Source organism: Ovis canadensis, chromosome 5 (assembly GCF_042477335.2).
Source record: "Ovis canadensis isolate MfBH-ARS-UI-01 breed Bighorn chromosome 5, ARS-UI_OviCan_v2, whole genome shotgun sequence".
In the NCBI taxonomy this organism is placed as follows: domain Eukaryota; kingdom Metazoa; phylum Chordata; class Mammalia; order Artiodactyla; family Bovidae; genus Ovis; species Ovis canadensis.
This window is the reverse complement of record NC_091249.1, coordinates 73,961,436-73,982,940: the sequence shown is the minus strand read 5'-3', so window position 1 is coordinate 73,982,940 and position 21,505 is coordinate 73,961,436. Positions and strand designations below refer to the sequence as shown.

The window sequence follows — 21,505 nt, the reverse complement described above, 5'->3', positions numbered from 1 at the left end:
TAAACTTATTAGACATATCAACTGCAGATATTTTTTCTCATTCTATGGGTTGAATCTTTGGTTTGTCAATGGTTTCCTTTGCTGTGAAAAAGCTTTTCAGTTTAATTAGGTCCCATTTGTTTACTTTTGCTTTTCCTTCCTTTGTTTCAGAAGACAGATTCAAAAAATATCGGGACAATTTATGTCGAAGAGTGTTCTGCCCACCTTTCCCTCCAGGAGATTTATGGTTTCTGGTCTTAGGTTTGCGTGTGCATGCTAAGTCCCTTCAGTAGTGTCTGACTCTTTGTGACCCTGTGGATTGTAGCCCACCAGGCTTCCTTGTCCATGGGATTCTCTAGGCAAAGTCTTTTATCTCCTGCATTGGCAGGCAGGTTCTTTACCACTAGCACCACCTGGGAAGCCTTTAAAACTCTAGAATCTTAAAGAAATGCTGGTTCATTTGTTTTTAAATGGATGGTACACTGATGGTTGATATAAAAATGCTATGCTATTTAGATTTCTTTCTATTTAAAGAATAATGCAACCATTTTAATAGTCAAGATGTCAGCTTAAAAATGTACAAGAAGGTAAACATTTTTCAGAATTCTTCTGGTAGGCACTCAGTGAAAAATGTTCAAAGATCTATAAAGTAGGGTTCTCAATCTTAACACTATTGACATTTGGGAGAAATAACAGTAATAGGGGCTGTCCTGTGCATTTAAAGATGTTTAACATAATCCCTTTCTACTCAGTAGACCCCAGTAGCAGCCCCTCCTCCCCAGCTGTGCCAAGAACTATCTCCAGACATGGCCAAATATCCCCTGGAAGCGAAAGTGGCACCTGGTAGGAAAGCACTGTTGTGAAGCAGTCTTGGGGCTGATGCATCTATTAGGTGATTAGACACACAATTAGAGCTACTACACACCTGGGTATAGTGTACCTGTTACACACTTAGGGCTTCACTCCAGAAGGTCTGGTCTCATCTCTCTCACTTATTGGTGATTGACCTTGAGCAGGTGACTTCACTTCTCTGTACCTGTTTCCTCATCTGCTCAGAGAGTAACAGTAGTGTCTATCTTATGGATTATCACAGGGGCTGAGCCGGGGCACGTGGAGTGCTCTGCTGCATTGCTCATGACAGGCACGGTGCCAGGCTTTTCCTGTGATATAAAGAGACCTATGTATTTTGGCCTTTGTCCCCATTTCCCAACACAGATTCTAAAACCCTTGATAGCGATGAGTCACAGACTTGATTGGAGTGTCTTTGGTTCTAAGGGTTTCCCTGGTGGCTCAGCTGGTAAAGAATCTGCCTGTAATGCGGGAGACCTGGGTTCAATCCCTGGGTTGGGAAGATCGCCTGGAGAAGGGAAAGGCTACCCACTGGAGTATTCTGGCCTGGAGAATTCCATGGACTTATCTATGGAGTCGCAATGAGTCGGACACAACTGGGCCACTTTCACTTTCTTTTGGCTCTAATGAGGCAACTCTTGGTAGAACCCTAGAGGGCTTCGGGGTGGGTGCTGATCACTAGAAAGACAAAGATTAGAAGCTTGGAACTTTCAGCCCCAGCCCAACCTCTGGGGAGGGGAAGAGGACTGAAGACTGAATCAGTCAGTGGCCAATGATTTAATAAACCATGTTTATGGGGCAAAATCTCCATAAAAACCTATGAAAAACAGTTCAAAGAGCTACTAGGTCAGTGAATATGTCGACATGCTGGAAAAGAGCATGGGAGCTCTGCAGGCACCCATGACCCCACGCCTTGTCCTGTGCATCTCTTCCATTTGGCTATTCCTAAGTTATATCCTATACAGTAAACTGGCAAACAGAAGAGTTTTCCGAAGTTTTGTGGGCTGTCCTAACAAGTTTTTGAACCTGGGGTTCATGAGAACCCCTTGCCTCTGTAGTCAAGTCAGAGGTGTGGTAGCCTGGGGCTCTGATACTTGCAACTGACTTCCAAGGTGAGGGAAGTCTTTTTGGAAGGAGCCCTCCAACATGCAAAGTCTGACGCTAGTCAAGGGTTAAAAGTGAATTGTATTGAAATGAATTGAATTGAATCAGAGGACACCCAGTTGGTGACAGAATTGGTTGTTTTGAGGAAAAAAACCTGACACTTGTCTCCTACACTCTGATTACCTTGGAGCGCTCGGGTCAGTAAGCTTCATCTTATCTGAGGTCCACACCTCAATCCTTGAGGTATCTTTTTTTTTTTTTTCTCCTCATCCTGAGGTGTGGGATCTTAGTTCCCTGACCAGGGATCAAACCCATGCCCTCTGCAGTGGAAGTTCCTGCGGAGTCCTAAGCACTGGACCACTAGGGAAGTCCCAACCACATCTGTGAGTCTCCTGCTTTGCTATCTCTTGGGTCAGCCTAATTCACTGTGCTTACTGTAGGACCAGGATGTTACAGTACCTTCAGAATCAGGGCGTGACTTCCACTTGTCATTAAATCCTTTCGGTCTCCACCGAATTGAAGGTTTCACACCTGGTAATATGACAAAGGATGCCCTGGATGGCTTAGAGATCCTCCATGGCTAGAGCGTGAGGCCTGCCACCTGCCATGAGCTATGAATGGCAATTATCTTTTTACAGTTCAGTCTCTCAGTCGTGTCCTACTCTTTGCGACCCCATGAACTGCAGCACGCCAGGCCTCCCTGTCCATCACCAACTCCTGGAGTTTACTCAGACTCATATCCATTGAGTAGGTGATGCCATCCAACCATCTCATCCTCTGTCATCCCCTTCTCCTCCCACCTTCAATCTTTCCCAGCATCAGGGACTTTTCAAATAAGTCAGCTCTCTGCACCAGGTGGCCAAAGTATTGGAGTTTCAGCTTCAGCATCAGTCCTTCCAATGAAAACCCAGGACTGATCTCCTTTAGGATGGACTGGATGGATCTCCTTGCAGTCCAAGGGACTCTCAAGAGTCTTCTCCAACACCACAGTTCAAAAGCATCAATTCTTCGGAGTTCAGTTTTCTTTATAGTCCAACACTCACATCCATATATGACAAGTGGAAAAACAATAGCCTTAACTAGACAGAGTTTTGTTGGCAAAGTAATGTTTCTGCTTTTTAATATGCTATCTAGTTTGGTCATAACTTTCCTTCCAAGGAGTAAGCATCTTTTTTTTCATGGCTATAATCACCATTGACACTGATTTTGCAGCCCCCCAAAATAAACTCTGTCACTGTTTCCACTGTTTCCCCATCTATTTGCCATGAAGTGATGGGACCAGATGCCATGTTCTTAGTTTTCTGGATGTTGAGCTTTAAGCCAACTTTTTCACTCTGCTCTTTCACTTTCATCAAGAGACTCTTAAGTTCTTCACTTTCTGCCATAAGGGTGGTGTCATCTGCATATCTGAGATTATTCATATTTCTCCTGGCAATCTTGATTCCAGCTTGTGCTTCATCCAGCTCAGCATTTCTTATGATGTACTCTTTAAATAAGCAGGGTGAAAATATACAGCCTTGATGTACTCCTTTCCCGATCTGGAACCAGTCTGTTGTTCCATGTCCAGTTCTATTGTTTCCTGACCTGCATACAGATTTCTCAGGAGGCAGGTCAGGTGGTCTGGTATTCCCTTCTCTTGAAGAATTTTCCACAATTTGTGATGATCCACACAAAGGCTTTGGCATAGTCAATAAAGCAGAAATAGATGTTTTTCTGGAACTCTCTTGCTTTTTCAATGATCCAGCGGACGTTGGTAATTTGATATCTGGTTCCTCTGCCTTTTCTAAAACAAGCTTGAACGTCTGGAAGTTCATGGTTCACATACTGTTGCAATTGTGCTATAGTTTGAGCATTGTTTGGCATTGCCTTTCCTTGGGATTGGAATGAAAACTGACCTTTTCCAGTCCTGTGGCCACTGCTGAGTTTTCCAAATTTGCTGGCATATTGAGTGCAGCACTTTCACAGCATCATCTTTCAGGATTTGAAATAACTCAACTGGAATTCTATCACCTCCACTAGCTTTGTTTGTAGTGATGCTTCCTAAGGCCCACTTGACTTCACATTCTAGGATGTCTGGCTCTAGGTGAGTGATCATACCATCGTGATTATCTGGGTCATGAAGATCTTTTTTGTACAGTTCTTCTGTGCATTCTTGCCACCTCTTCTTAATATCATCTGCTTCTGTTATACTATTTATGTCTTTTATCAAGCCCATCTTTGCATGAAATGTTCCCTTGGTATCTCTAATTTTCTTGAGATCTCTAGTCTTTCCCATTCTATTGTTTTCCTCTATTTCTTTGCACTGATCACTGAGGAAGGCTTTCTTGTCTCTTCTTGTTATTCTTTGGAACTCTGCATTCAAATGGGTATATCTTTCCTTTACTCTTTTGCTCTTCACTTTTCTTCTTTTACAGCTATTTGTAAGGCCTCCTCAGACAGCCATTTTGCCTATTTGCATTTCTTTTTCTCGGGGATGGTCTTTATCCCTGTCTCCTGTACAATGTCACAAACCTCCATCCATAGTTCATCAGGCACTTTATCAGATCCCTTGAATCTATTTCTCACTTTCACTGTATAATCATTAGGGATTTGATTTAGGTCATATCTGAATGGTCTAGTGGTTTTCCCTACCTTCTTCAATTTAAGTCTGAATTTGGCATTAAGGAGTTCATGATCTGAGCCACAGTCAGCTCCCAGTCTTGTTTTTGCTGACTGTATAGGGTTCCTCAATCTTTGGCTGCAAAGAATATAATCAATCTGATTTCTGTATTGACCATCTGATGATGTCCATGTGTGTGTTTTTGGAAGAGGGTGTTTGCTATGACCAGTGTGTTCTCTTAGCAAAACTCTCAGCCTTTGCCCTGCTTCATTCTGTACTCCAAGGCCAAATTTGCCTGTTACTCCAAGTGTTTCTTGACTTCCTACTTTTGCATTCCAATCCCCTATAATGAAAAGGACATCTTTTTGAGGCGTTAGTTCTAGAAGGTCTTGTAGGTCTTCATAGAACCATTCAACTTCAGCTTCTTCAGCATTACTGGTCAGGGCATAGACTTGGATTACCGTGATATTGAATGGTTTGCCTTGGAAATGAACAGAGATCATTCTGCCGTTTTTGAGATGGCATCCAAGTACTGCATTTCGCACTCTTTTGTTGACTATGATGGCTACTCCATTTCTTCTAAGGGATTCTTGCCCACAGTAGTAGATATAATGGTCATTCAAGTTAAATTCACCCGTTCCAGTCCATTATAGTTCGCTCATTCCTAAAATGTCATTGTTCACTCTTGCCATCTCCTGTTTCAGTTCAGTTTAGTTCACTTCTGTTGCTCAGTCATGTCTGACTCTTTGCGACCCCATGAATCGCAGCACACCAGGCCTCCCTGTCCATCACCAACTCCCAGAGTTCACTCAGACTCATGTCCGTTGAGTCCGTGATGCCATCCAGCCATCTCCTCCTCGGTTGTCCCCTTCTCCTCCTGCCCCCAATCCCTCCCAGCATCTGAGTCTTTTCCAATGAGTCAATTCTTCGCATGAGGTGGCCAAAGTACTGGAGCTTCAGCTTTAGCATCATTCCTTCCAAAGAAATCCCAGGGTTGATCTCCTTCAGAATGGACTGGTTGGATCTTGCAGTCCAAGGGACTCTCAAGAGTCTTCTCCAACACCACAGTTCAAAAGCATCAATTCTTCGGCCCTCAGCCTTCTTCACAGTCCAACTCTCACATCCATACATGACCACAGGAAAAACCATAGCCTTGACTAGACGGACCTTAGTCAGCAATGTCTCTGCTTTTGAATATACTATCTAGGTTGGTCATAACTTTTCTTCCAAGGAATAAGTGTCTTTTAATTTCATGGCTGCAGTCACCATCTGCAGTGATTTTGGAGCCCCCCAAAATAAAGTCTGACACTGTTTCTACTGTTTCCCCATCTATTTCCCATGAAGTGATGGGACCAGATGCCATGATCTTTGTTCTCTGAATGTTGAGCTTTAAGCCAACTTTTTCACTCTCCTCTTTCACTTTCATCAAGAGGCTCTTTAGTTCCTCTTCACTTTCTGCCATAAGGGTGGTGTCATCTGCATGTCTGAGGTTATTGATATTTCTCCCGGCAATCTTGATTCCAGCTTGTGTTTCTTCCAACCCAGTGTTTCTCATGATGTACTCTGCATATAAGTTAAATAAGCCGGGTGACAATATACAGCCTTGACGCACTCCTTTTTCTATTTGGAACCAGACCAGTTCCAATTTGCCTTGATTCATGGACCTAACATTCCATGTTCCTATGCGATATTGCTCTTTATAGCATCGGACCTTGCTTCCATCAACAGTCACGTCTACAACTGGGTGTTGTTTTTGCTTTGGCCCTGTCTCTTCTTTCTTTCTAGAGTTATTTCTCCAATGATCTTCAGTAGCATATTGGGCACCTAACGACCTGAGGAGTTCATCTTTCAGTGTCCTATCTTTTTGCCTTTTCATACTGTTCATGGGGTTCTCAAGGCAAGAATACTAAAGTGGTTTGCCATTCCTGTGTCCAGTGGACCACATTTTGTCAGAACTCTCCACCATGACCTGTCCGTCTTGGGTGGCCCTATACGGCATGGCTCATAGTTTGACTGAGTTAGACAAGGCTGTGGTCCATGTGATCAGATTGGTTAGTTTTCTGTGATTGTGGTTTTCATGCTGTCTGCCCTCTGATAGAGAAGGATAAGAGGCTTATGGAAGTTTCCTGATGGGAGAGACTGACAGGGGGAAACTGGGTCTTGTTCTGATGGGCCTGGCCATGCTCAGTAAATCTTTAGTCCAATTTTCTGTTGATGGGTGGAGTTGTGTTCCCTCCCTGCTATTTACCTGGGTCCAAACTATGGTGGAATCGGGCTTCGCTGGTGGCTCAGATGGTAAAGTGTCTGCATGCAGTGTGGGAGACCCAGGTTCGATCCCTGGGTTGGTAATATCCTCTGGAGAAGGAAATGACAACCCACTTCAGTACTCTTGCCTGGAAAATTCCATGGACTGAGGAGCCTGGTGGGCTACAGTCCATGGGGTTGCAAAGAGTCGGACACGCCTGAACGACTTCACCTTCAAACTATGGTGGAGGGAATAAAGATAATAGCGAATAATATTTCCTGATAAATGGAAATTATAAAGGAGAAGGCAGTGGCGACCCACTCCAGTACTCTTGCCTGGAGAATCCCATGGATGAAGGAGCATGGTAGGCTGCAGTTCATGGGGTCGCTAAGAGTTGGACGTGACTGAGCAACTTGACTTTCACTTTTCACTTTCATGCATTGGAGAAGGAAGTGGCAACCCACTCTAGTGTTCTTGCCTGGAGAATCCTAGGGACAGAGGAGCCTGTTGGGTGCTGTCTATGGGGTCACACAGAGTCGGACACGACTGACGTGAGTTAGCAGCAGCAGCAGCAGATGATCTCTGACCCAACTGCTATACTTGAAGATATAAATTGCATTTATTTTAATAAAGTTTATAATTTTGTCCTTGAGCTATTAAAAAAAAACTACTATAAAAAAGAAAAAGAAATTATAAGAATTCCAATTTTAGTACCCATAGATTGATATCCTTTAATAGAGGGCCACATTATGACATTTGTAGATGGGTCATAGGTACTTTACCTTAATGGCATCTTTCTCCATTTAAATAAATAAAAATCATATTTTATGACTGTTAATATAAATGCAAATATAATCCAGGCTTAACTCATTATTCATATATTCAATATTACTATGTTGTTGTTTTTTTTTTTTTAAAGAAACTAAAATTTAAATATTTTCACAAGTGCCTAAAAGTAACCTGAACCTACTTAGGCACTGACTTAGAAATAAGTGACCCTGTCATTTTCTTTCTTTTTTTTTTAACTCTGCAGCTCATCCTCCCCTTCCCCATCCATCCAACCATCTAGAAATGAATGTTAAGAATTTAGAATCTGCCCACACTCTGTCTGTGGAGTGTTTTTCTCCCAGGGCCACTCTTGCCTTTTGAGACAGACCACATTCTGTTGATGGAATGTGTACCTCTCTAAATAAATCCACTTCTTACCTATCACCTTGTCTCTCACCAAATTCTTTCTCCATGAGACATAAAGAAGTTGAACTTCAGTAAGTCCTGTCACTGGGAACTAAGACCCCCACCCAGGTAAGGGATGGAATGATAATGTGGACCCTCTTGACTTCAATCAAGTGAAACTTGGACTCAATCTTTGCTCCAATTCTGTGCTGAATTCTCTACTCAAGCCCCCTCAGAAATACACATGTACCCATAGTTTAAAATGTCCCCAATTTTGCTAGTTCAGGGAGACACGGCTTTGGGAAAAGAGGCCCTGGTGTTCCCCTTATTTGCTGCAAGTAATAAGTCCTTCCTTCTCCACCCTTTTCCCCATAAAAGAATTTAAAAACAGTTTTTGCATTTGAATCCAAAGGCAACCACTGTGCTAAACATGTTCTTCTAATATACATCCTGCAAATAATGGAATAGTGGCCAAGGCTTTGTATATAGCTGTTGTCAAGCAGCAATTAAGAGCCACGTAAAACCCAGTGAGCTCATCACCTTGGCTCCAGTGTCACCTGGTACCTGGCATAAGGTGCTCACTGTGTTCAAGAGAGTGGAACTTTGGGAAGGACCAGAGGAAAAGTATGAAAACCACGAAGACACCAAAAACACCGCAAACTGCACAATTCATGAACCCCAGTGGTGTGGGGCCAGTCGATTAAGAGCTATTTTAATGGTAAATGCCTCCAGGGCTAAGTCCTCAGCAATCTCTCCAGGGCCTGGCATACAGTGAGCACTCAGCAAAGGGGTGCTGGGTGAGTTAACAACCTCCAACTCCCCTCAAGCCCCAGGCCACGAAGCCCAGGCCTCAGCAGCACCTTTCTGGTGGCCAAGCCCCAACTGATCTTATCTGTGGCTGCTTTCCCATTGCGATGATGAAACTGAGTAATGCAATCGAGTGCACATGCTCTGCAAAACCTAAAATATTTGCTATCTGGCCCTTTACAGAAAAGGTTGGTGCCTCCTGGTCTCATGTTTTACAGATGGAAAAAATGAGGCTCAGAGAGACAAAGTGACTTACCTAGTGTCGCAAGGGCATTCGTGGAACATCAACCAGGTCACCCTATCCCCCTCCCATACACCCACAGCTTTCCTTGGCTCCCTTCAAACTTCCCCCACAGGCTATCCACTTCAGACCAAGGGTAATTCCAGGAAGAGTCTGAATGCCTCGCAAGGGTCCCTGGGATGCTTCCAGGGTCACGCTTCGAGCTAAGGGTCAAGGAGAAGCACTGCTGGGCATCTCAGCTGAGCAGAAGTAATGTTTGCTTTGGGCCTGGTGCGCAGGAGCCCATCCTGGTGATTAATATGATGCAGGTGATAGTGATGAGGATAAGGACCATGGTAGCACTTATAAAATCATCTTATGTATTGGTCACAGTAACCCCTAGGACAGATATATTGCATTGAGCCCATGAAATTGCTGACTTTCAACTGTTTTACTTTTTTTTTTAACTTTTTAATATATAGCTGACAAACAATGTTGTGATAATTTCAGGTGAACTACAAAGGGACTCAGCCATACATATCCATGTATCCACTCTCCCTCAAACTCCCATCCAGGCTGCCACATAACATTGAGCAGGGTTCCATGTGGTATATATTAACAGTAGGTCCTTGTTGGTTATCCATTTTAAATTCAGCAGGATGTACATATCCACCCCAAACTCCTTAATTATCCTGTTCCCCATCCTTCCCCCTGGCAACCATAAGTTCGCTAAGTCTACTAGTCTCTGTTTTGTAAGTTCATTTGTATCATTCTTTAGATTACGCATTTAAAATGCCATACGATATTCCTCCTTCTCTGACTTACTCCCCTCAGTATGACAATCTCTAGATCATCCATGTTGCTGCAATCGACTGTTTATGACCCACAAAATCAGAATTTTGTACGACCCAACCTACTGTGATTATCTTGTTTCACCAAAGATCAGAGAGAGCCTCAAAGACATAAGTCACTTGTCCTGGATAGGACAACTAAGGACAAGAGTGAGGATCTAATTGCTCGGTCTGACTCCAAAGCCTTGCACTCAGTTTCATACTGTTCAACTTCATCCGCCCCCACAATTGATGACTCTCACCCACCTTGAGGATAAGGTTCAAATTTCTCCACAAGTCTTCAAGACTTACTCTAGCTCTCTTCTGCATAATAACCACGGTGTCCTCTTTCATCCTGACACTGCCATCTACCTCACTCTGCATGTCTAATCTATCCCCAAGTCATGCTGAGTTTACTTTTAAATGCCTTGTCTGTCTGGATGCTTCATTTTATTGCCACATCCATCTCTTCATCTCTTGTCTGGACCCTTCAATGGCTTCCTAACTGGGCTCCTGGGACCTCATTACTGAAGCCATTGTGTTGTTCTCTGCAAAATGCAAATATGACCCCTCCCCCACTCTTCAGTGACTCTTCCTGTTGCTCTTAGTATGAAAATGTCCTGGGCTCTGGGTCTACCCTGTTCATCTCAGGTCCCCTCTCAACCCCTCTTCCATCTGCTCCCTGAGCCCCTCCTTGCTTCCAGGCTTTCTTCCACCAAGGCCTTTGCACGAGGTGTTCTCTCTCTGCCTAGAATGTGTTTCCCCTCTGCTCCTTATGTGACTCCCCACAGGCCTCTCTGGGTCCCTAATGCCTAACATAGCATCTTGGTCAAAGAACACCTAAGGCCACAGTGCTGAAGTGAATATAATGCCTTGTCTTTAGGGCATGAAGCTTGGGACTGACTTTTCTGGTGTCCAAGTGTCCCCCACCCCCAGCCCCCATCCCATGCACATATCAAATCTCTATCTATAAAACATTTAGGTGTTTCCCTAACTCCTGGGAGTAATTGTCACATGCTTTCTTCACCCAGGGAAAGTAAACATCCAGAGCTCTCCTGTGTCCACTCACAATGTGGACACTGACAGGTAACAAGGAACCAGTGACTCCTGGATGTGCAACCAAACATTCATTTGCTTAATGTGTTTGACAGAAAGCGTAGCAAGTTGACAACACTTAACAGCAAGCAACAGGCATGTGTTCTGATGCTATTACAAGGAATAATGTTTTCCTATGGGACTTCTCTGTGGCTCATATGGAAAGAATCTGCCTGTAATGCAGGAGACCCAGGTTCGATCACTGGGTCAGGAAGATCCCCTGGAGAAGAGAACGGCAACCCACTCCAGTATTCTTGCCTGGAGAATCCCATGGACAGAGGAGCCTGGTGGGCTACAGTCCCTGGGGTCGCAAAGAGTTGGATACGACTGCACGACTAACACTACTACTGAATGCGTTCCTAAGAAGATGTATGCATTCCTGAAAGCTTATTTACTTAAAGAATTTTTTGAGTTTTTGAGGTTAAAGATAGTTAAACTTGTTAACATTTCATAACTCTTAAGGCCTCCCAGACCAGCTTATGTAACCTATGCCAGATATATCTGGTTAATTGTAAAATCATCCAAGTCCTAGTTAGGTTCAGAGCCCCAAGCTTCTCCAACTATCCCCCACAGTCTCTGCCCATCCTCTCACCAAGCGGGGTTGACTCTACCACATGGGGTTGATCCCATGCTCTCCCAGCCAGGGAGTTCAGGCCCTCTGCTGTCTTCCTGAGCTGCTGTAGCATCTCCCCTTCCTTCCTCCCTGCCTCCCTCCCTCTCGCTGCTCTATCCCACAGGTGCTGCCAAGCAGCTCTGATGAGTCATGATCCAACCCTGAAACATCAATGGGCTCCCTGCTTATTGGATACACCTGCACTCCCCAGCATGGGATTGACACCCACAGCACATGACCCTGGATTCCCATCCCAGACTTCATACCACTGTGCCCCATCTCTGAAATACCTTATCAAATTCCCTCCTCTTGCTCCAATTCTTTTCACATGGTCCTTCCCTTTCTGTCTTATGTCATACCTAACTATGTAACAATACCTGTCTTACCTTCCTATTACTGTGAAAGTCTTTTAAGAGTTTATCTTTTAATCCTTTCTTTCCTCAGTCCGTTCCTCTACTTCTTAACATAAGGCTTCCTCTCAATGACCAGGGTTGTCCTTCTCCTTTCATCATGCATTACCTGATGGGGCAAAAAGTAGTTCTCAGGAGAGGAGCAAAAAAAAAAAATCTTAGATAATACAGTGATCTGTGGCCCTCCAGAGGTACAGTATGTCTGTGTTATTAAAATTTCATGGTGAAGTGGTTATAGGAAAGATGTATAAAAAGGTTCTTTGACAATAGATCAGGGAGGATGAAGAGAAAAAGGTTGAGAAATACTGTTCCATTCTAGTCAGAAGGAACTCTGAGGATGTGATGAGATTTAAATGAAATTGATATTTATAAAATGCCTAGAACAGTGTGGGGCACCTAATGTATGGAAACCCAACATGTGTTCCTGATAATTGCCAGTTTACTGTGCACATGGGCTTCCCCGGTGCCTCAGACAGTAAAGAATCTGCCTGCAATGCAGGAGACCCCAGTTTGATCCCTGGATTGGGAAGACATCCTGGAGAAGGGAATGTCAACCCACTCCAGTATTCTTGCCTGGAAAATTCCATGGACAGAGGAGCCTGGCAGGCTACAGGCCATGGGGTCACAAACAGACACGACTGGCTAACACACACACATTGTGCACATAATATATCTAGGCACCATGCAAAGATTTTTACACACATTATCCCATTGAATCTTGCACTCACTCCATGAAGAAAGTAGCAGTGTTATTACAGACAAGAAAACCGCAGCACAGAGAACTTAGCTTAATTGCTTAATGCCAAACTCCTAATAACTGACAAAGGCAGGATTTAAATCTGTTTGACTTCAAAACCTGACCTTCAGATGCAGTTGGGCATTGACACCTCTGTTCACAATGGGATGAGGCTACCTACCAGTAGGGGCAGAAAAAGAAGAGATAGATGGACTCAACCAGATATACAGCACTGACTGCCTCCGGACTGATGGATGGTATCCTTGTGTGCAGGGCCATGATGATGACCGCCTGTGATCTCTCAGCCATCACCAAGCCTTGGGAGGTGCAGAGCAAGGTACGCACTCCTCCTGTCCTGAGAGGAGGAGAATCCCAGTCCTGGTGACAGCAGCTAACGCAGCTTGGATTCTCTAGCTGCTGAGGCAGCCCACTGCTCCATTATCCTCTGGCAAGACGTGGGAATCCCTTGTGATGACATAGCGTGGGTGTTAGGGCAGGAGTGGGGTGTTTTTTGCTGAGCTGGAAGCCCAAGTGGGATGGGAGCAGGGGTAGGACCGGGGCTGGGACCTGACTCTGTGGAGGGCGTCTGCCTGTTGCAGGTGGCTCTGCTGGTTGCTGCTGAATTCTGGGAACAAGGTGACCTGGAGCGCACGGTGCTGCAACAGAATCCCATTGTGAGTAGAGAAGGGACCTCAGCCTGATACTGGGCGTGTGATCTTGTTCTGGTGGAGAGCAGTGACCTGGCCATGATGGAGAGATGTGCCCCTTCATCCTTGACACACAGATGTGTGACCTTACCACAGAGATGACCTTCCCCTAATGCAGTGGTTCTCGAAGTGTGTTCCCTGGAGACCACCATCAACCTTGTTACCCGGGTACACATTAGAGATGCAAGTCCACAGACCACTCCACCTCCTCCCCCGCCATGCACACCCTGGACCTACCTGGACAGAAACTCTGGGGGTGGGCCCAGCAACATACTCCCTCACAAAGTTTGGAGACCCTGCTCTAAGGTGTATCCTTGGCTCAGTCAGCTCAGTCGAGATTGACAAGTGGCCAAAACTTAGATTTCCCTTTCAGTTCCGACAGTCTAGGAGTCTACCTCCCATGGCTCTGTGCTAACAGCACAGACCATGCAAGGGGAAGACCTGTCCAGCTGTGAATCTATCGATGTTGAAAGTAAACTTGGCTGGAATGGTCCGCTGGCTCCCCACCAGACTCAGGGAGACCAGTGAGAGGGTTTTTGTTTTGGAAGAATGCTTCACTTTATAGGTAGGATGGGTTCCCTGCTGCATCAGCCCAACAGGGGCCCAGTGCAATTAACTCTCTCTCCCCAACAGCCCATGATGGACAGAAACAAGGCAGATGAACTCCCTAAGCTTCAGGTTGGCTTCATCGACTTTGTTTGCACCTTTGTCTACAAGGTAGGTCCTTCGCTTTCTGAGGCCCAACAAAATGTCTCTGATGAGCCTGGGATTCCCAAATGATATCAGGAATAAAAAACCCTGGCAAGTGACCTGTGAGTGCTACTTTACAAAATGCATCTCATCTCCAGTGGCATTTGGTTGTCAGGACAGCCCCATAAGAGCTTCTGTGACTTTTCACCCAGGCGAGAGCCTGGAGCTTCATACATCCTAAGTGAAGTTTGCTCAGTCGTGTCCAACCCTTTGCGACCCCATGGACTGTATAGTCCATGAATTCTCCAGGCCAGAATATGCGAGTGGGTAGCCTTTCCCTTCTCCAGGGGATCTTACCAACCCAGGGATCTAACCTAGGTCTCCCACATTGCAGGCGGATTCTTTACCAGATTAGCCACAAGGGAAACCCAAGAATGCTGGAGTGGGTAGTCTATCCCTTCTCCCGGGGATCTTCCTGACCCAGGAATCGAACCGGGGTCTCCTGCATTGCAGGTGGATTCTTTACCAACTGAGCTATCAAGGAAGCCCCGAGTTGTTCAGTAAATAGTTGTGGGTCAAATGATGTATCATCTTTTCAGGCAGAGACATGGGGAGCATAGCAGATACATGTCCAGTTAACTTCCCCAGCTGGCGGGAATATGACAGGTCACAGTTACTCAACCGTCGAAAGATACTCTGAATTTTCTCTTTGAGCTTTGGCTCAACGTTAAAGTCTCCCTCTTGAGAACCTCACCATGCCCCTATCCATATTATCTGTGCCACCATCCACCTCCCATTGGTTATTTTTATTTTGGCTATGTTACACGAGGAGACAGATGTCAGAGAGGAGAAATGACAGGGCCAGGACACAGCATCAGAGGGGGAGCCTGACCCTGTATTTGAGGGCTCTTTCTGCTGCGTGGGCGCTTTCCTGATAAACTCATTGTTAAGGAATCCACCTGAAATGCAGGAGACTCCGGTTCGGTTTCTGGGTTAGGAAGATCCACTGGAGAAGAGATAGGCTACCCACTCCAGTGTTCTTGGGCTTCCCTTGTGGCTCAGCAGGTAAAGAATCCGCCTGCAATGCTGGAGACCTGGGTCTGATCTCTGGGTTGGGAAGATCCCCTGGAGAAGGGAAAGGCCACCCACTCGAGTATTCTGGCCTGGAGAATTCCATGGACTACATAGTCCATGTGGTCACACAGAGTCAGACACGACTAAGCAACTTTTACTTTCACTTGAGCTGCAGCCCTTCTGCCCGCAGGGGGCGCACGAGTGCATCTCTGATACAACGCAGACTAACGGGGATCCTCCAAGCAACAGGGCAGGGTAGCTGATGCTCTCTGTGATCATCAGTAATATACAAAACAATGGGGCCTGGGCTAAGAGCTTTACGTGCATTATCACAGCAACTCCATGAGGTACCGTCCCAATTTCATGGGGACCTGCCCAAGGTCACAAGGCTGGTGGCAGAATTGATCTGAGCACAGCTAGCTCTGGCTGAACTCTGAAGTGAACCCTGGATGTGCCTTTCTCACCTTATGCAAATCTCTGCCAATCTGCATCTCCATGTCTTCACCCAAAACTCTAGGAGTGAGGAGTCTCATTGTCCCACCTGGCAGGAGTTTTCTGAGGACCAAAGGAGACACAGAGCATCATAAACTGTCTCATGCTGTGCTTAAAGGCATTATTTTTATTCTAGGGCTAAGAAACCGTTAGAATCCTTGTCGCATCTTTGTGTCCCAGACCTTGTATTGGGCCAGGGTCACCCCAGTGAACGAGCAGAGATGTGCCTGCCTCCCCAGCGCACAGCTCCGGAGGCAGACTAGCAGAGGGGGTCACTGCAGTGAAATGTGAGGTGGGAATGTAAGGTTTGGGGAGCTGCTAATAGAGGATTCGACTTACCTTGGGGATCAGAAGAGGCTCCCCTGGGGAAGTGATGTCTGAGTAGAGCCCTCAAGGGAAAAGAGGGGGAAGTTAGAGAGTTCCAGCAAAGCGACGAGCTGGTGTGAGGCCCAGACAGAGATCTGGAATGTCCGGAGGGTTCCAGCTGGTGATGAGGAAGACCACTGGGTCTGGGAGCCTTGTGGAGTTTGTGATCCATCCTGAAAGCCAGGTGGTGCCGCAGGAGGGTATTACGCAAGCGAGGTATGGGACCTTGTGACGGAGGGCCCTGCAGTGTCGTCTCCAACACCACTGGGTGATGGAAGCTGCCGCCCCCCTGGGGAAGCTCACTCCAGTGAGGACGTGACACACTGTGCTCTGCCTGGAGCCGGATCCCAGGGCTCTATGCCTGTGCCAGAGGCTCTGTCTCTTGCAGGAATTCTCCCGTTTCCACGAGGAGATCACTCCCATGCTGGATGGGATCACCAACAACCGCAAGGAGTGGAAAGCACTTGCCGATGAGTATGAGACCAAGATGAAGGAGCTGGAGGGGGAGAAGCAGAAACAGCAGGCAGCCAACCAAGGTTTGCGGAAGCGGGAGGATGGGGGGCCCAACCCCACACACACTGGGCGCTCACGACCACAGAGCCTTACACACGTAGGCCCATTCAGGCCCCTCCACAACCCAATTGCCCCCATTCTACATAAGAGAGCACAGAGGCTCGCAGAGGTGAAGTGTCGTGGTCAAATCACACCTCAGCAGTGGCACAGCTTGGTTCCCAAGACTGAAGCTCCCAGCAAAGGAGCCTCCCCTCTACTCCTCCCCAACCGCCCCTGACCAGAGTAGGACAAACTCCAATAGTGGTGGATGTAGGACCTCCAAAGCCCTTGAGTTTGCAACTCTTGGTCCAAACAAGGTCATAGGGAAAGCCCGCGGCAGCCTCCTCTCACCTGGTGTGTTGTCTTTCCTGATTGCAGCAGCCGCAGGAAGTCAGCCCGGCGGAAAGCAACCTGGGGGTGGGCCTGCATCCAAGTCTTGCTGTGTCCAATAGCAGAGCGAGGACCCAGGGCCCAGGCCGGCCCCACCCTTCATGAACGAGAGGACCCAGGCCTGTGGGAAACCACACTTCACCTGCTAGAGAAGTCAGAGTTGTGGGGCTTGAAAACTGAAAGAGAATTTAGTTTACATCTTTCCTAGTGGCTTTCAAGCCTCTTTTTCAGCTGTGAGAACTTTTTATTGAGTGACAACTGACATTTTAGCTTTCACAGACCCAAACATTAGTGCGGGACTCACCTACTTACCTAGAATCTTTTGTGTTCTTATACTTTCATTTTATAGTACACAAATATGCAGCCATTCACAGAAGTAGAGAATTACACAATGAATTGACTCCTACCCGTCAAGCAGGTAACGTCAGGATTTTTGCCGCATTCGCTTCATCTGTCCTTTTAGAGTTTTCTTCTTTTTTTTCCTTAGCTGAAATATTTAAAAGCAAATTCCAGGCATATCATTGACTCCTGCATTACGCATCTTTAAAGATGAATGGGTGTTTTCAAACATAATCACATCATGACCACACGCCACACATGAACCCCTAATATCCAGTTGTGACAGATACTGTGATGAGCTGCCCAGACCCTTTACACAGTCTTTACTGAAGACTGTGGTCTCAGCAGTGATGAGCGCTGTCAACAAGCAGCCCTCAGACTCAGTCCCTTCGGGATTACCTCATCCCCAGGGAGACAGTTTGCCTGAGGGTGGTGGCCTGCAGCCAATGACAGATCCGTGCCAGGTGTTAAGGCCTGGCCATATTGGCTCAACCCAGGGCAACTTCGCAGCAATAACACACACGTCCAAGATGAAAGGTCCTGGGAGATGCCACTCTTCACTGCTCTCACTGGGAGTAAGTAAGCAAAGGAAAATGTTTCAAGTTCACCCAAATATGGTACACAATTCAAGTCGCTTTTCCATATTCTCTGTCCAGAGACTGTTTCACAGTTGTCAACTGGCAAGTGTCTTTGCCTGAAACCATAATGTCAAAATATCTCTTTTAGCACATATATGTAGTATGTGTGTGTGGAAAAGCAGATATACCAAAACAAGGGAGTCCTCGTTCAGAAGGTGGTATAGCTTTATAAGTCATACTGGCAATAAGTTGGTAATGGAACAATGTTATGGGAAGCAAGTCTGAATGGTTCCTTGTGATCCATGAAAAGTGCTATGAAGAAAGGACAAGCAAACTTGGAAAGTTTTGGAGAGGCACCCTGGGCTGAGGTCTTCTCTGAGAGATGACCCTGAAACTAGAAGCCTTTTCCTAGTTAGTAGCCAGAGCAACCCTCAACAAGCACATAGGACCCAATAAAGAAAGACACACCTGGGCAGAGCTGTGGGTGGTATTTTCTTTTTAATCTCCATAGTGTATTTGTTAAGTTTATTTATAAGCAGATCACTTCACTATTTACAGTACATGAGCATAGAGATTCTACAGTTTTTGTGATGTAAACAATAACTCCACAGTGGAGTTTGAGAAAAGAAGCCAGTTCTGAAGTATTTACAGACATTAAAATAGAACTTTATACTCACAGAATAATAATACATAGAGCAATTTGGTTAAATTATCTATGAAACTATAGAATCTGACAATGTACAAATACAGGAAAACATTTTCTCATTTAGAAGGTAAGACAGATAAATCACACCAGAAATAAAATAGGGACGATGACAACCACAATAATTAAAAGCAAAGAAGTTTTCTTCCTTGCCTCTCACAGATAAAGTATTTATATAAATAAGGACACAACCCAACAAAATGGAAAAAATATATAAAAAATCCTCTACCAATTAAAAAAAATAGCAAAACTAAAAACTCGATTCTCAATCATTAGCAGTGTCCTTTAAAAAATTAAAATTTAGCTTTCTATTATAAATAACAAAGCAGATGTGTCCCTCTGTGTAGGTGAAATTCTTGCACCTTTCTCAAGAAATGCATCAATGTAATTCCACACACACACACACACACATAAGCGTGCACACGTGCAGACACACACACACACACACACAGCCTTGCACTCACGCACCCCAGGCTGTAGTTACCTTGTTGAGCTTCCTAATAAATAATGCCCCCTACGGTAGTACCCCGGGGATACCCAAACCTCACAAGGTGAGCCATTCCCTGGTTTGACCCTGTTACAGAGCTGAGGAAAGCCCTGGCTTCCTATTGCTCAGAATTCTCTAGGCTCATGATCACACCAAGAGAAAAGGATTTGAGTCCAAGATTTGGAAATGCTGAAAGGGACCATAGGGACCACCTTGCCCAGTCAATTAAGGCTAGCTACAGACACCATCTCTTTAGAAACCTGGGGTGGGTGGGGTGAGGAATCTTGGGTTGGTTTCAACATTAGCAGCCACCTCTGGAAGAAGCAGATGCTCCAAGCCAATGCTAATGCTAATATCGCAGCACAAGGAGGTGAAGGGGGTGGGTGTGTGTGAATTTCTGGAGCAGACTGCCCCACGTCGCACTTCTGGATGGTCATCTTCCACTGAAACCATTTGGAAATCCAAGCGGTCCACTTCCCTGGTCCACTGACCACCCTGACCACACACCCCTTGAGATTTCCAACCTCTTTCTGTTGGAATCAGAACATTCCTCAAGAAACAAAGTTGGGAGTAGTTTATGACTTTTTATTCCTAACACAAAAACATTTGACAAGATTTTTAAATACAAAATACAAAACAAGCAAACAAAAGCTGTTTGGCTATTCAGTAGACCATATCAAAGGCCACGGCCAGGCCCCCCCAAAAAAATCCTCATGCACAACCTCTCTGCTTGTCCTGAGGGTCCAGTGGGGGCCACCTGGCAGAGGTTCACTTATAAGGTCAGCAGCTGGGCTGCCAGTATTGCAGTTACAGTAAACCCCTCCTGGGCACTTGGGCCGGGTCCACTCACGTTTCCGCTGCCCTCGGGAGAGCTAGTGTATTTTTCAGTCTGAGTGGTTGCTTCTGGGGCTTCTGACTGGTGTTACACTGGGCTCTAAACACACAGACAGTTCGCTCATGTCCTTGCATTTCATTCCCAACATTGGTGTTGGACTGCAAGGTGGTCGAAAGGCTTTATTTTATTTGCCTTCTATCTGGGTAGCTGGTGGATACAGTCTTTGGCCACTAGATGGCGACTAGACATTGATAAGGCAAAGTGCTGAGGTGGAAGCTGACCAATCCCTTCAAAAGTCACCCACGAGCGAGGCCGGCAAAGTGGAGACCTGGAGGATCCTTTGACAAAACATACAGCACAGAGGGGGTCCTAGCTATAAAACACCTTTTGGAGGTGTTATTGAATAGCCCAGGGACTGACCACCTGCAAAACCCTATTCTTCGAGCCCCCAGTTTGGGCAGTTGGATTTCTGTGCTGCTTCTGAATGTGAAAGGCATTCTGATGAAACAGAGTTTTCTGAAAATCTGCCCCACAAAATCTCAGAGCCTCAGCTACCACTGCTATACCATTAAAGGAACAAAAAACAAAAGCTGCCCTAAACATATGCAGTGTGATCCATGCCTCCTGTTGCCCCGTATGTTTTACAATCATTTGAAACAAATGTGTGAAAAGTACCTAAGTTAAGCTGTTTTGCAAAAACAAGTGTATTGCTAGTATTGTCTGACAGCAAGAGAGAAACAGCCAAGAGGTCACAACATTCAGACTGAAAGCTGTTTGGAGGGGAGGAAGACAAAGCTAATATGAGATTTGACATCGCCACCCAGCCAAGCTGGGGTTTAACCTCTCACCATCCCCACCAGAAACTATGGCTTAGATCTGTCCTGGGGAGCTGGCCTCCTCATATAAGGTTACTCGGCCAGGACCATGTGGATTTGAATTCCCTGCTAGTTGGTAACCTTGCAGAGAACTCTCACCCTGAACATGAGTTGGGCGCAGCCAGAGAATGGAATTGGTTTCATGAGTTAATGATGGCTTCCTGGTGCTCCAGGATGGGAATCTTAGCCCATCAGAGGTGAAAGAGACTTTAGCGCTCAGCCCATCCAATACTCATTCCCATCTGTAAATGAGGAAACAGAGGCCCAAGATCACATAGCAAGTAAGAAACATTGGGTTTCTCACTTTAAGATGGCTTATAGGTAAGTGACTTGCTCTGCAAACCCATTTCAATTGGCTGCGCTGTCTTCATTTTTTTTTTTTTTAACAAAAATAGGTACCAGATCAAAAAGCACTGCTCCATTTTTTTTAGGACTGGCCCTAGGATGGGCTCTCCCTCGGCTGATGTCTATGAAGGCATCTCTGCCTTCCTCCCTCACCAGCCCCTTTCCTGGCCCCCTGTCCCAGTGCCTAGGAGAGGACCTCACATCACCCAGGGAGATCCATGTTTGCCAGTGGAGAAACATGGAGCCAGGCTTAGTGTCATGGGTTTCTCAAAGTGCTTTTATTGGTTTAATGCAAAGTCAGCCTCTGCCTGCTTCCTGGGCATTCCACAGCCGGCTCCCAGGGGCCCTCCACTCTATGTCTGTTTCGAGCCAAGGGCATCTCTATGCACGAAGGTTTCCCAGCTCCCGAGCT

At 45.8% G+C, this 21,505-nt stretch overlaps 2 protein-coding genes across 8 annotated transcripts in view; one reads left to right on the top strand and one right to left on the bottom strand.

Moving 5' to 3' along the window:
- The window catches only part of SLC26A2 (solute carrier family 26 member 2), a 110,494-nt gene extending 93,560 nt beyond the window's left edge, over positions 1 to 16,934 (bottom strand). The window contains exons 1-3 of the mRNA XM_069592425.1: positions 16,893 to 16,934; positions 15,963 to 16,485; positions 15,596 to 15,686 (exon numbers count right to left, since the gene is read on the bottom strand). The gene's annotated coding sequence lies outside the window, so the exon portion shown is untranslated. The remainder of the gene's footprint in view (positions 1 to 15,595; positions 15,687 to 15,962; positions 16,486 to 16,892) is intronic.
- PDE6A (phosphodiesterase 6A) overlaps positions 1 to 21,505 on the top strand; it is a 128,958-nt gene that overhangs the window by 105,582 nt on the left and 1,871 nt on the right. For 3 of the 7 annotated variants that reach the window (XM_069592418.1, XM_069592416.1, XM_069592413.1), the window contains 5 exons: positions 12,934 to 12,997; positions 13,260 to 13,334; positions 14,001 to 14,084; positions 16,378 to 16,525; positions 17,281 to 18,325. In XM_069592418.1, coding sequence (XP_069448519.1) covers positions 12,934 to 12,997; positions 13,260 to 13,334; positions 14,001 to 14,084; positions 16,378 to 16,525; positions 17,281 to 17,456 — 547 coding nt within the window. In that variant the 3' untranslated portion in view covers positions 17,457 to 18,325. Of the gene's footprint in view, positions 1 to 12,933; positions 12,998 to 13,259; positions 13,335 to 14,000; positions 14,085 to 16,377; positions 16,526 to 16,919; positions 18,326 to 21,505 lie in introns of those variants that run through there. The other 4 variants (XM_069592419.1, XM_069592417.1, XM_069592415.1 and 1 more) reach the window with 2 other exon arrangements.